Source organism: Hemitrygon akajei, chromosome 8 (genome assembly GCF_048418815.1).
Source record: "Hemitrygon akajei chromosome 8, sHemAka1.3, whole genome shotgun sequence".
Taxonomy (NCBI): domain Eukaryota; kingdom Metazoa; phylum Chordata; class Chondrichthyes; order Myliobatiformes; family Dasyatidae; genus Hemitrygon; species Hemitrygon akajei.
Genome location: NC_133131.1, coordinates 155,476,118 through 155,492,346, shown reverse-complemented (window position 1 = coordinate 155,492,346; position 16,229 = coordinate 155,476,118). Strand labels below are relative to the sequence as shown.

The 16,229-nt window shown below is 37.8% G+C and overlaps 1 protein-coding gene across 2 annotated transcripts in view; it reads right to left on the bottom strand.

Moving 5' to 3' along the window:
• The window catches only part of lmbr1 (limb development membrane protein 1), a 216,854-nt gene that overhangs the window by 73,613 nt on the left and 127,012 nt on the right, over window positions 1–16,229 (bottom strand). For both annotated transcript variants that reach the window (XM_073054882.1, XM_073054883.1), the window contains 2 exons: window positions 10,787–10,863; window positions 4,365–4,442 (listed from right to left, as the gene is read on the bottom strand). In XM_073054882.1, coding sequence (XP_072910983.1) covers window positions 4,365–4,442; window positions 10,787–10,863 — 155 coding nt within the window. The remainder of the gene's footprint in view (window positions 1–4,364; window positions 4,443–10,786; window positions 10,864–16,229) is intronic.

Genomic DNA, 16,229 nt, shown 5'->3' with positions numbered 1-16,229 from the left:
TTTATGTTCTATATACTTTGAGGAATCAAATTGAAGCAGTTTATTTTAGATTGTGGAATGAGAAAGTATCAATTAATAATCTTATAGTGAAGGATGCTGTGGAAAGAGTGTAAATATTTCATCTCGCATATTCATACCCACACTCAGCCTGTTCATATACCTTTGAAGTCTCTTTGATTACTCTATATTTACATCCCACCTAGTTTAATATCATTAGCAACCTTGGAAATGTCATAAAAACAAGAGATTCCACAGATCACACAACAAAAGGCTGGAGGAACTCAGCAAGTCAGGCAGTATCTATGGAGGGGAATAAACAAACAATGCTTTGGGTCAAGATCCTTCATCAGGGCATTGGAAATGTCAGTTTGTTTTACACAACCAAACTGGTGATATGGATCATGAATAACAGTACCCAACTATCACAGCTTGCCCACTTGAGAAAGACCCATTTGTCCCACTCTTTATTGTCTAAAAACAAGTTTCCAAACCATGTCAGTACAATACCCCAATTCGATGTGCTCTAACTTGCTTAATCATCCTCCAGAGTGGAAACATCCTCTCCACATCCACTCTACCTAGGCCTGTCAACATACAATAGGTTTCAATGAGATTTTCCCACATTCTTCTAAACTCCAGCCAGTATAGTAGTTAGTTAAATGACAATAAACTTTACTACAGAGCCTAGAGCCATCAAACACTCTTCAAATGTTAACCCTTTCATTCATGGCATCATTCTTACGAATCTCTCCAATGCCAGCACGTATTTTCTTAGATACACAACCTATAACCCTTCATTTTTCTTTCATCCATGTGCCTATCTAACAGTACTTTTTTAATGTCCCTAGTTTATAAGCCTCTACCACCACCCCTAGCATCACCTTCCAGACATTTGCAACTCTGTAAAAAAAAACTACCTCTGACATCTCCCCTGAAACTTTCTTCTACTATATGCTGTACTACTCTATGACTCCATATTGGGGCTCATTAGCTCTCAATGGACACCACCCCTAAAATGGCTTTGGAACACCAAGACAATGGATTCCGGTTATTTGGGGCATCGGTTAGTTGGCAGCCACTTACTTAGGACAACTCTTAAAGAACAAAAGCTAAGTGAGAAAAAAAGCCAGGATTAACTTCATTTGTTTGGGACGTTATGCTGCTTAATCGGGACAGAACAACAAGAGACTACTGCCAAACAGTTTCTAACTAGTGTCAGTTACATGCACTTGTGTGGTCAATAAACACTACACTGTGCTTAGATTTTAAATAGCATCAGTTGCATTTGTGGTCAAAAATCAGTGATTTTTGTGAATGACAGTTAGCAAGAAATAAGCAGTAAGACAACTCAAAACTGTTTTACTCGTGGTGGTTTCAAGCATTCTGGTTTGGAGATGCCAGTAACCTCCAGGAGTGAAAATGTAACGATTTCACTACTCGAGCAAGTTTGGAGCAACAAAGAATTTGAAGATATCAACAATCATCTTGAATGTTAAAATGAAAATGAAGATTTGGAGTGGGTAATTGTCAAAAGCATTTTATGAAGGCAAACTATTATCTGCACCAGATGTTTGCGGTGATTTTGTTCATTTACAGTCAATCAAAAGAACATGGCAACGTAAACTGGATTAATTCCTCCATCGATAACTACAAACGTTTGTATTAGGAACTAATATACAGTTTTATAGTACCGTAGTAGTATTGGTAGTGTCCTAATTTGTTCTGTATTTCATTTAAATACATAATTTGATACTTGATAGCTTTTAACAATTTCCAATAAGCTTTGGCTAGTTAGGGAAACCACTTAATTGGACCAAAATGCAATAGTCCTGATATGCCAATTAACTGGAATTCAAATTCATCCACCATTAGTAACCTAAATGTGCTTTGTGGCCATAATGGCTTTCACAGTCTGAAATTTATTTAATTGAAATCCACTGGAGCTTTTCAATGGCCTCATAGTAGTTGATACTCATGCACTTGGTTGAATGAGCTTAGAACTATTGAATATAAAATTATAAATATAAACTATATAAAAACATAAGTGAATGAAATATTAAAATGGTTTTCAGTATTGGCCAATATGTAACTACAAGGACAAAAATGAGAAAAGTGACAGAAATCAGCACAAAGTGGCTGGTATTGCATTTGAACAGATAATGTTCCCTGTTACTCAAATAACTCCTTATACTATTCAGAATGATTCTCTTCTACAACCATCATATTTTTAACATATTTTCATCCCATTTAATACCTGTACCTTTTTCTTCACCACTGATGACCGATACACATTTTTCTAAAGTATTCTCAAAATTTAAGTTTATACAAGAAAGGAAGAATATAAATTTTTAAATTTCAGGGCATTCCAAAGAATCTACTTCCCACACAGTCAGATACTACAAAAGGTAATGGGAATAGTGATTACTTAATGGAACTTTTGTTGATGTTGGGGTATATGTTGGACACCATCTTAACGAAGAACTACCCCCGTGCACATGTTTTTCTTTGAAATAATGCCACAGGATCTCTTGAAAGGCGCAAACTTAAGAGATCATAGAGTGCAGTGGCACAGCCAGTAAAAATATTGCCTAACAGTGTCAAGGATCCAGGCTTCCATACCATCTATACAGCTGGTACATTCTTGTGGCTGCCTTGGTTGCCACCCACATCCCAAAGATATGATAGTTGATAGGTTTATTATCCCCTGTAAATTTTACTAGGTGGCAGAATTGAAGGGAGGAGGGAATGCTCTGTGAACAAAAGACTTGATAGGCAAAAGAATCTTATTCCATATCGTAGGAAAAAAAATGAAAATATGGGCAGATAGGCCATAGTTGACGGTTCATCAAAGAGGAACCTTATCCAACATCACAACACTTACTCAGCTCTGCTCCATTATATGCTCATATCCTGAATAAGAACAAACTATGTCTCTGGTAACCTTGCAAACAGTGTTACAAAACCACAATCTGCTCATGTTGGAAACATCTTTGAAAATCCCCACACTGTTTGAAGATAATTTTCTTTTTTATTTTCTTCAATCTTCAATTCAAGTATTTATTCTGAATAGCATTTAACAACTTCAGATAATTTAATTCCTACACATAATTACTTTTGATGCATGTAAGGTTATGAAGCTAACAAGACTATAATGCTAATGCATTCAAAGTCAAAAATTGAGTTCTAAGTGGAATTTAAATTTACAAGACTATTCCACATTGATATTATACTTTTAAATTAATAATTGATCTCATTGGTATTCCCAATGATTACCATATTTAAAATTTTCTATTCAACATCTTAAATGTCTGTATTTAATGTACCAAATAGTTGGCATAAAAAGCTTAATCCATTTCCAAAACTCAATTCCATTAAAAATGGCAAAAATTAATAAAAACATTTTGACATTGAATTTAAGGTGTCCAAGATTTATAATAGATAGAGAGATGTACCATGCTTTATTATCTGCAACACAACAAAAACAGTGTAATACTTTGAAATCCGATAAAGAGGAACACCTCAATTTACTTTGATTTTTTTTTTACTTTTACTTAATCCCTCCTAGAACTAGATAACTCTCAAGTTATGGCTTAATCTTGGATCCAAACGTAAAAGGCATTGGATGCTATAAACCTGAAATAAAAGCAAACTAATAATTGAACAGAATTCAAATCCAAATTCAGGTATTTTAAAACCCAAATTCAGACATTTTAGATTAAAACACCAATAACTCACTTCAAAAGTACTTTACTGGCTCTGAAGCTCTTTGGGACACCCTAAAAGATGTTTATAACAGAAAATGCAGAAATTCATAACATGTTTGTTATGAAAATATATTATATTTTCCGATCATCTTTTTACAGCAGATAGACTAAATTCAATCAGCTGTACATTCAAATGCATCAAGTGTTAAAATTATTTTAAGCCAATTATCAGTCATTGGTAGTTTGATAAAACAAGTTTCTAAGCTCAGCAGAGGGAGCTTCTTCTCACAAATTGCTTTAGTGCATTAAGAGTTCTGCTTGCTAGCCAACCTCAAGTTACTTTTCTCAACCCCACAAGCTTGAATGTATGAAGCTGCAGAACAGAGAGCAGCTGTATCAGTGAACCATACAATATGAATACACTTTGTAAAAGTACTAAGCTGAGTATTTAAAATAAAACTACAGTATATACCATTAATCTATATTTTTCATATATTTATGTTCAACAAGCATCTAATGGAAAGGTCAAACAAAAGGAAAATACAAGACTAAACTCAGCAGAAGACAAATCAAAAACTACAATTAAAGGTAAAAAGAGATCAGTGCAGCATCCAAGTGTAAGGATATCAATGGAACATTTTTTTAAAAGCAATCCATTACCTGTGATCCTTTTGGCATTGCAGTTTCATCAACCAACAGAGTAAGAATATTGAAAGCAACCAAGAGGACAGAGATGGTCTGAAAGTTGTAATAATGGGGAAAGATATTTATTAGTTTCAGTAATTATTATGCAATTATAATTTTTAAGAGACAAGTTGGAAATAATACAGAATTACCTTAACTGAATTTGCAGAATGAAAATAGTTACTGTAAATGGACAGCACAAATTTGACAGATTTATTTACTTTAACGATTTACAAAACATTCCTTGTACACCTGCCAGCTCATTGTTACGGCTGAAAGGCAATGCCAATTATAAAGAGCAGGGCTCATACATCCTTGGTTATCTGCTCACTCACACCAAATACTAACAGAGGCACCACACCATAATCTTGCCGTCTGTTACTTTCACTCCATATAACATAATCTACTTTTGGAGGTAAAGAAAATTTAAAAATTACCAGAGATGCAGAGATTACCCTCCTGAGTTATGACAATAATGGAAAAAATTATTATAACTGGTGGTGCGGCAGTTACATTAACAGATTACAAAAACAGAGGTCTGAACAAACATCAGAATTCAAACCTTGCAGCTACAGAATTTAAATTAATATTATGGAATTTATGGGAAAATCAGGATAACTATTAAAAAATTAACAAATTTCCATAAACATGTCCTACAGAGGAGGAAATCTGCCTTTCCTGGCCATTTGGGTCAATATGCAACTCTAGATCTGCTCTCAGCTGTTGACATCAAAGTACCTGTAGTCACTCAGCTGGACCATTACCACTATATTCAGAATTTGATTGCAACAGTTCAAGAAAGTGCTTCACTGTCACTTTCTCAAGAACAAGTATAAGCAATAAATACTGGTCTTGCCAGCAATGACCAGTGCCTGAAAAATCAGTAGAGCAGGATATGAATTAAGCCCAATTCAGGCCATGGGGGTGCAAGAGCTGAGAAAGATCCAGTCAGGTAGCCAGACAGCATTAAAGCTGGAAGAAATAAAATCTGAAGCACAAAGCCTTATTAAAATACTTAACTGTATGACCCAACAACAGGATTTGGGTTTACACACACAAAATGCTGGAGAAACTCAGCAGGTCAGGCAATTATCTATGGAGAGGAATAAACAGTCAGTGTTTCAGACGGAGACCCTTCATCAGAACTGGAGAGGAAGGAAGAAGCTAGAATAAGGAGGCAGGATAAGGGGAAGGAATACAAGCAGGCAGGTGATAGGTGAAGCCAGGTGAGGGAGAGGGAACGAAGTAAGAACCTGGGTGGTGATAGGTGGAAATAGTAAAGGGCTGAAGATGGAATCTAGTAGGAGAAGAATGGATCATGGGAGAAAGGGAAGGAGGAGTGGCACCAGAGACAATAGACAAGTGAGGAAAAGAGAAGGGGTAAAAGGGAAGTCAGAATGGCAAAAGAAAGAAGGGGGTGGAAAGAGAAATCACTGAAAGTAGGAGAAATCGACAATCATGCCACCAGGAGACAACCTAGAGAGAATATGAGGTGCTGCTCCTCCAACCTGAGAGTGGTCTCATCGTGAAAGCACAGGAGGCCATGGACTGACATGTCAAAATGGGAATGAGGAGTGTATTAAAATGGTTGGTCACCAGGAAATCCTGCCAGTTGCAGACGGTGCGAAGGTGCTCAAGTGAAGGATCTACGTTTGAAGCTTTCAGAATTTTGAAATTCTTCATAATCCAAACCTATCAATTTTGAAATTATTTCATAGTTTCTGACATGCATATTTTTCCATGCACAGGACATATGCAACAGTTTACACTTCACTCTAATATGGCAAAAATACCAGGCAAGAAAGAAAGGTGCAGAAGGTCAACACAAAGAATACAAAGATATAAAGTTTATAGAGAAATCACTGACTAAAAACTTCAAGAAAAATGACAAGATAAGCTATTAATCAAGTCTCCTTACTAGCTTATTTATAATATGCATTTAATTTTCCATTACGTGTTGTAGTAAATATAAAAATAAATGTGTCTCTCATAAAACTACCTTTGTGTAATCACTTGTTAAAAGATTATAAGATTACCCCCACCCTGACTTCCCACATTAACATATTTTTGTTGAATTATATCATTGTTACAGTAAAATCCCAGATAAATAGCTAACTTAGTTTACAATGTTAAGTTCAAAAATAAACCAGCCATGTTTAACATATAAAAAACTATGTTGAAAAAACATTTCTGCATGAAACTGTAATTCTTTGGTTCACATTGAATCAAAAACAATTTGTGTTGACAAGATATATGTTAAGAAACACTTAGCCTCAAGTAGCACAAAGCACAGACTGTGTAGAACCGAACATTGGCTTACTGGATGGTCTCGTATTATATCTCAATACTTTTGTTTTCATAAATAAACATTATGGTAACAAAAAGTTCTATTTATGTTATGTAATGCATACATATATACAGTACATTATAGTAAATAACAGAAAATAAAAATTACAGAATTTAAACTGCAACAATTTTTCTGTGCATTATTTACAAATGTTTATTTCAATCAACTGTTGTGGCTTAAATAAGGAATGAAACTGATTAGAACAGCATGATTTATTCTGTTGTTAAAGGAGCCAGAAAAGTTGAAATGGTATTTTATATACACCATCCAGCACACCAAGTGATTCTTTTTGTTCAAAAGCAAACAGTACAGTTCAACAGCTCATCTAGCCACTGATCACTTTTGACAAAAATACTTCCATGCTGAGTAAAACAGGATTATGTCTTCAAAGCTTAATAACATGGTGGCAAAAACTGTCCAGATGCACTTATCAAAATGATCAATTAAATCAGAAAGGTTTTTTTTGTACTTTAAGTCAAGTACAGATCTTTTTTTTTTAATGTTCTTTCCCTGCACCAATTGTTTTGCACTTCTTAAAAGTGCTAACTTCTTACAAAGAAAAATAAAAGATGCCAAAGCATTGACTGGTACATCATTTGAGAAGACATTTCTAATTTGACCCTTCTGTAGAATTTCTTTGTTATCTACTTAGTTTTGTACAGCTTTGTCACTAGCAATGCCAGTAATAACTTACGATCCCTAGTACCCATGAGGAAGCTCTACTGAGCCTCCTTCTTGAACCATCTTTCTTGGTGATTTGGTTTATTACTGTCACATGTACTGAAGTACAAAAAGAAGCTTTGTTTTGCATGACATCCTTGCTGGTAGATGTTGCAGGTTTGGGATGATGTGCTTGATATTGTAGATGGTACAGACTGTCAGTGTATAGGAAATTAATGGTTGGGGTGCTAAATTCAATAGCAATCAAGCTAGTTGCTTTGTTGTGGATGGTACTAATCTTGTTTTTTGCTGGAGCTGCACTCATCTATAAGAGTTATCTTCATCACACAACTGAGTCATACCTTTTAAATGGTGTGCAGGTTTTGCAGTATCTGGTGAATTATTCTTGAAGTGTCTCTAACCTATTCTCGTAGCCATATTCTTGTATGCGGCTTGTCCAGTTGTTCTTCTGGTCAATGATGACCACAAACATCAAAGAAGATCCAATGGATATATTTTTAGGCATTTGCAGAATCAAATGGGATGTCTTGGTTTTTATTATGCAAGGATCAGTAAATAGATACTTTACTCCAAATACGTACAAAATATAAGAGTGCACCTGAAATACCGTATACAATTTTGGTTGCCTTGCATCAAAAAGTAAGGATAAACTTGATATAAAAGGGTGCACAAAGATTCAGAAATGTCAAATAAATTGAGATAGAATAGAGAAGACCTATATTCTCTGGAGTTCAGAAGAACGAAAGAAGACCTCATTGAAACTTATAGGATAGATGCAAAGAGATGTTTCCCTTTGCCAAAGAGTCTAGAATCAGGGGTCACAATATCAGAACAAGGGATAAGTCATTAAGAAAGAAGCTAATGAGAGTTTATTTCTCTAAAGTAGTTAATCTTGAGAATTATCTATGTCAAAGGATCGTGTTATTGAATTCATTAAAGATGCTGATTGATAGATTTCTGTATATTAACAGAATCAAGGGATATGGTGATAGTGTAAACAAATTATATCTGATCTTCTCCCTCAGCTCCACTTAATTAAAGATGGAGCAGGCTTGACGGGCCAGAAAGCTTACAATATTTTACTGAATGGGAAAGCATAAGAAGCCAAATAGTCTCCACTGCCCTTCCATTTTTTTGTTTTCAAGGTTCAGAATTATTATCAAAGTATATACAGTCGGCCCTCCTTATCCACGAGGGATTGGTTCCGGGACCCCTCGCGGATACCAAAAAACGCGGATGCTCAAGTCCCTTATTCAACCTGTCTCAATACGGTGGACCTCAGGACCCAGCAGAACCCCAGACCTTATTTAACCTGTCTCAGTGTGGTGGACATTAGGACCCGGTGGCACAGCTCTGAATCTGCAGTGTTTCTGATCACAAAAATAATCATGATCACGACTGAAAATAAACTGGAAATAATAAAGCAATCGGAAAGAGGTGAAACGCCATCGGTCATTGGAAAAGCGTTAGGCTACTTCGGTCAACGATTGGAACAATTTTAAAGGATAAAATGAGAAAGGCCCTGCCCCGATGAAAGCTACAATTATTACTAAGCAACGGAGTGGTTTAATTAATGGGTTTTGAGGTTTGGGGTTTTTGGTCCCCCTGGTGCTGAAACATACGTTCTTAAGCGTTTTATTTGCACAGAAGGGTAAAATATATACTATATACTACAATAAACGTTTGACTGACGCTAAATAATACCGGATGTACCTGTTCCGACTTACTCAGTAAGAGAACTTCTGATTTTTTCGATCCTGATCCATGATAACCCACAGACATCCTCCCATATACTTTAAATCATCTCTAGATTACTTATAATACCTAATATAATGTAAATGCTATGTAAAATAGTTGTTATACTGCATTGTTTAGGAAATAATGACAAGAAAAAGAGTCTGTACATGCTCAAGCAACAAGTGCTGGAAGAACACTTCTGGGTTTTCTCAATTTGCGGTTGGTTGAATTCGCAGAACTCGCAGATAAGGGGGGCCCAATGTATATCATATACAACCTTGAATCTTAATTCTGCAGCTCTATATTAAATAAATCTCTCCAACCCAAACTTTCTGTTCGAGATGCCAGGAATGCAAAAGTTGATTAGAGTAGCTTTGAGGGCATCCATCGTAGGTTACATAACTCAATATAGACTGATAGAACCTTTAAAAAGAGCTCATCATGCACAGGAAACATTCAGCCACAAAGGGATATTTAGCTATAGATTTTTATGAGTAAAAAATTGAAGAACTTAATCATAACACCAAAAATTATCACCATCATCAAGAACTAGATCGAAAAGGCTAATATCACTACAATTTATAATCTGGTCATTCAATTTCTCATTTCATCATGCCATCCAAATCTCCTTCAATTTCCCATTTAAACAATACTGTTCAAAGCTGAAAAGCTACAGTCAATGCACCATGTGGATCATTTGTTTTATTCCAAGTGAGGTTTTTTTTTAAATTTCCTTTGGAATGCATGAGATTTAGAGTTGGTAATGTGTTTATGTCCAACCTTGTGACACTGGATGGATAAGTTAACAAAGCTGTTAATAAAGCAAATGTGACCTTGGGCTTTATAAATAGAGCATAAGAGTACACATATGCCAAGAGGTTACATTAAACTTACATAACTCAATAATTCATGAGTTATATACACTTAATGTAATTGGAGGAGATTTGGATAGCACAATGGCAGATTTACCAGAATGATTCCAGGGATAAGAGATTAAGAGTTCTGAGGAAAGACAGAAGCTATATTTGTTCGTTAGAAAACAAGTTGAGAAAAGACTTAGTAGCATAGTTAACATCATGCAGTGTTTAAATAAAACAGATAAAAAATATTACTTGAGGGTAAACCAGCAAAAGACAATACTAGAGAAAGCTTGAAAATCAAAAATAAAATGCAGATGTTGGAAATCTGAAGTAAAAGATACAAAGTGCTGCCCAGATGCGGGGCCTTTGATCTGAAATGTTAACCCTGTCTCTCTTTCCACAGATTTTGAATCAAGTGAAGCAGTGAGAAGAAAACTGGATAAATTCTTGATTAGTAGAATTTAGTTTTTTTTTAAGTGTAATTTTATTGTAAAAGAGCCTGAACAGGCTGAACATAGTAAACATTTTTCTGTCCTGAACTATAGTACACAACCTATCCATTGATTAAGTTGAAAATGTGATTAAAAAAACATAAATAGAAAGTGCTAGAAATACTCAGCAGATGATGCAGCATCTGTGGAAACAGAAATAAAGTCAATGTTCCAAATAGAAGCCTCTTTGTCAGAACTGACTTTGACTTTCAGTTGCCTATGGAAATAAATGAAAATAAGATAAAAGTTCCAAATGAAATAATGAACAACAAAACAGCTTACCGTTCCAGATAATAGTATCAGCATGACAACAGGATAAACCAAATTCCTCTCCCACGCAGAAGCTTTCTTGCGACGCTCTTGTAAGAGACAGACATAAGATTAGATAGTAATACAATTGTAATGTGGTGTCGTGCCTGAATTGTAAACCAAATTTAGGTATACAAAATTGTTTAAAGAAATCAAAATACCTCAGAACAAGCCAATTCCCCTGTTTAATATGGGATAGAGAAATGCCATTTCTTTCTGCTTGCCATCTTATACCTTGCAAGGTAGACTTCTTAACATTAAGGTTATTACATTTAAGTCTATTCACCCTCTCACTTGAGAAACTATAAATAAGTAAATGGAAATCCATACAATTTGCCACCAATAGGTCTGCTTTCAACTGCATTTACTCTCAAGATTCAGTAACAAAAATAGTTGATGAGGGAAATGTGGTTGGGGAAAAGGCATCTGAAGAGGCTTGTAATGATGTACATATGGACTAGTTACTAAAATTGAAATCATGTGATCAAAGTGGTGTTAAGAAAGCAGAGGGCAGTAGAGAGTGCCTGCTGTACAGAATGGAGTGGGTAGCGTAGCCATATTCCCCATGGATCAGCGTTGGGACCATAGTACATGCCTGAAGTTGGGTCTTGGGGCACATTTTAAAAGTTTGCCATTGATACAAAACAAAACATAGCAAGAAAAGTAAAAATATTGTTGCAGGTGCCAGGAGACAAGCACATGGAATAGATACACAGGTGCCAAATGATATCTAAAAAGAAGTGTGAAGTGATTCAATTTAGGAGAGATTGGTGCAGTTTTAACAAGGATCTAAAGATACCTGCAAAATCCTTTTAAAGATGACAGGATGAGTTCAAAAGACTGTTTAAAAAGGGATACACAATACATAGCTTTGTGAAGGCATATGGTATAAAAGAAAGCTATCTGTTGAGGACTCTAGAATCTAGTGGCAAAAGACTATAATGAAATGTCACAACGTGAAAACTTTGTTAACCTTTTACAGATACATACTGAAGAATAAATGTGACATGCTAGAGCCAGAAGTCAGTGATCCCACAACAAAGCTTCATAATAAAGTCCGGGGCCATACATTCAAATCCAGTGAAAGCAAACAAGGAAACCCACAAATGAACCCATTCTCAACCATGACAGAGTCTCCAGCATGTGCAGCAGATGAGACCAATATATGAACTCATTTTCATTGCCAAGTAAAAGAATACTTCAGCTTCCTTCCAAAGACCCCATACAACTACCACCTGCACCCCCATCACATCACAAAGTCATCAGCCAGTTCAATTCATTTCATACTAAAAGAAATGGATAATTAACATATCAACAACCAAGTTAGGTATGTCTACAACATTTAAGCACTGGATAAATACTTGAAGCACCAGAGAACTGTTAAGTCCAAAGTGAATTTATTATCAAAGTTCATATATGTCACCATATATAACCCGAGATTCACTTTGTTGGTATACTCAATAAATCCAATAACCATAATAGAAGCAATGAAAGAATACACAAACTGGGTATACAATCAGTGTGCAAAAGACAATAAACTGTGTAAATATAAAAAGAGCACGGATAGACAGAAAGCTGTATCAGTGAGTCCACAGGTTGTGGGAACATTTCAGTGCTGGGACAAGTGAAACTGAATGAAGTTATCCCCTTTGGTGCGAGCCTGATAGATGAGGGGGAATAAAGTGTTCCTGAACCTGGTGGTGTGATTCCTGAGGCTCCTGTACCTTCTTCCTGATGGCAGCAGTAAGAAGATAGCATGACCTGAGCGGTGGGGGTTCCTGAAAATTGATGCTGCTTTTCTGCAACAACACTCCATGTAGATGTGATCAACGATGGGGAGAGCTTTACCCGTGATGGATTGGGTTGTATTCACTACATTTTGTAGGATTTTTCGTTCAAGGGCATTGGTGTTTCCATACCAGGCTGTGATGCAGTCAATATAGTCTTCACCACATACCTACAGAAGTTTGCAAAGTTTTAAATGATATGAAAATCTTCACATATTCCAAAGGAAGTAGAGCTGCTGCTGTGATTTCTTCATAATTGCACTTACATGCCGGGCCAGGACAAGTGCTCTGAAATGATGACACCGAGGAATTGAAAGTTGCTGACCCTCTCCATCTCTAATTCCCCAATGAGGATTGGCTCATGGACCTCCAATTTCCTCCTGTTGAAGTCATTAATCAGCTCCTTATTCTTGCTGACATTGAGTAAGAGGTTGCTAAGGCACCTCTCGGCCAGATTTTCAATTTTCTTCCTATATGCTGATTTGTCACCATGGTTGATTCGGCCTACAACAGTGGTGTCGTCAGCAAACTTTGGTATGGCATTGGAGCCATGCTTAGCCACAAAGTCATTAAATGTAAAGCGAGTAGAGCAGGGAGGCTAAGCACACAGTCTTGTGGTACACCTGTGCTGAGGGAGATTATGGAGGAGACATTGTTGCCAATCCAAACTCACACGGGTCTGCAAATGAGGAAATACAGGATCCAATTGCACAAGGAGGTATTGAGGGCAAGGTCTTGAAGCTTATTGATTAGTTTTGAGGGGATGATAAAATTGAATGCTGAGTGGTAGTCAATAAGGACCATCTTGATGTATACACCTTTACTATACAGATGTTCCAGCATTGAGTGAAGAGCCAATCAGATGGCACCTGCTGCAGAGGATCCAAGTTGTTTCTTAGGCATCTCTACCAAACTCTCAAACTACTTAATCACTGTGGATGCAGGTGCTACTGGATGATAATCACTGAGGCACATTACCACGTTCTTCACAGGCACCAGTATAATTAAAAACAGCTTGAAGCGAGTAAGCATCTCAGACTTCCAATGTCGGGGTCAAAGATCTCAGTGACCACTCCAGCTAGTTGATCAGCACAGGTCTTTAGTTCTCAGCCAGGTATCCTGTCTGGGCCTGTTGCTTTCTGGAAGTTCATCCTCCTGAATGATGCTTGTATATCAGCCTCAGAGACTGAAATCACAGGGTCATCAGGGGCTGTGGCAGTTCATCATAATTCCTCCATCTTTTGACAGTCAAAATAAGCATGCAATACATTAAGATGAGCTGGAATTGAAGCCCTGTTATCACCTATGTCACTTGATTTTACTTTATAAGAGGTGATACCATTCAAGCTCTGCTACAACGGTCAAGCATCCTTTGCTGATACAAGTTTAGTTTGGAAATGCCACTTCGTCCACGAGATGGCTTTCCATAGATCGCACGAGGGGACATAGCCTCAAGATTCGGGGGAATAAATTTAGGAAGGAGATGAGGAGGAACTGCTTTCCCCAAAGAGTGGTGAATCTATGGAATTCTCTGTCCAATGAAGCAGTGGCGGCTACCTCAGTAAATATATTTAAGACAAGGTTGGATAGATTTTTGCATAGTAGGAGAGTTAAGGGCTATAGGGAAAAGGCAGGTAGGTAGAGACGAGTCCATGATCTTATTGAATGACACAGTGGGCTCAACAGGCAGAATGGACTAGCCTTGTTCCTGTTTCTTGTGATCTTATGTACCTGGTCCTCTTGTAAATTTCTTGGTCACCAGACCTGAATGGTGAGATTGCAGATCTCATAGAACATCCAAGGTTTCTGGTTGGGGAAGGCCTCTGAATGAATTTGTGGGGACACACCTATGTACAAATGTTTTTATAAAGTCTGTAACAGCAATGGTGTATACATTCAGATCCACTGATGAGCGTATAAGGAGCGTATCAGTTTGTGTATAAGGAGAAGGTGGGAGTGGAGGATGCTATCACGTATTTGCTGCACAAATCACTCTCTCACCTAGATGGGGTCAGTGGTGCTGTGAGGATTACATTCCTGGACTTCTCTAGTGCCTTTAACACCATCCAGCCCAAGATCTTAAGGCACAAACTAACGGAGATGGGAGTAGACTCTCACATGGTGGATTGGATAGTGGACTACTTGACAGATAGACCTCAGTATGTGCGGTTGGGAGACTGTAGGTCTGACACGGTGGTCAGCAGCACAGGAGCGCCGCAGGGGACCGTGCTCTCTCCGGTCCTGTTCACCCTGTACACATCAGACTTCCAATATAACTCGGAGTCCTGCCATGTGCAGAAGTTCGCTGATGACACGGCCATAGTGGGGTGTGTCAGGAATGGACAGGAGGAGGAGTATAGGAAACTGATACAGGACTTTGTGATATGGTGCAACTCAAACTACCTGCGTCTCAATATCACCAAGACCAAGGAGATGGTGGTGGACTTTAGGAGATCTAGGCCTCATATGGAGCCAGTGATCATTAATGGAGAATGTGTGGAGCAGGTTAAGACCTACAAGTATCTGGGAGTACAGTTAGACGAGAAGCTAGACTGGACTGCCAACACAGATGCCTTGTGCAGGAAGGCACAGAGTCGACTGTACTTCCTTAGAAGGTTGGCGTCATTCAATGTCTGTAGTGAGATGCTGAAGATGTTCTATAGGTCAGTTGTGGAGAGTGCCCTCTTCTTTGTGGTGGCCTGTTGGGGAGGAAGCATTAAGAAGAGGGACGCCTCACGTCTTAATAAGCTGGTAAGGAAGGCGGGCTCTGTCGTGGGCAAAGTACTGGAGAGTTTAACATCGGTAGCTGAGCGAAGGGCGCTGAGTAGGCTACGGTCAATTATGGAAAACTCTGAACATCCTCTACATAGCACCATCCAGAGACAGAGAAGCAGTTTCAGCGACAGGTTACTATCGATGCAATGCTCCTCAGACAGGATGAAGAGGTCAATACTCCCCAATGCCATTAGGCTTTACAATTCAACCGCCAGGACTTAAGAACTTTTTAAAAGCTATTATTAATGCTTTTTGAGATAGTGATTTAGATGCATATCATATTTTTTACTGAGTTAAGTATTGTATGTAATTAGTTTTGCTACAACAAGTGTATGGGACATTGGAAAAATAAGTTGAATTTCCCCATGGGGATGAATAAAGTATCTATCTATCTATCTATCTTACGCACAGCCCAGTCCACCAACTCAAAGCAATCTTGTAGCCACTCCTCTGCCTCCCGTGACCACATCTTTGTTGTCCTAATCTCAGGAGCCTTGCTCTTTGGCCTCTACCTGTATGCAGATAGGAGGACAGTCAAGTGATCAGATTTCCCCAAATGCAGAGTGGGCATGGAACGGAAGGCACTCCTTATTTCAGTATGAACGTGGTCTAGTGCATTGGAACCTCTGGTGCTACATGTAATTGACCACAAGATCATAAGACATAGGAGCAGGATTAGGCCATTTGGCCCATGAAGTCTGCTCTGCCATTCCATCATGGCTGATCTTTTCATTCCTCTTCTCAAAACCACTCCCTGGCTTTCTCCCCATAAAGTTTGATGCCGTGTCCAGTCTACAACCTATTGCAGGGCAGCACGGTAATGCAGTGGTTAGCAGGACACTTTACGGTACAAC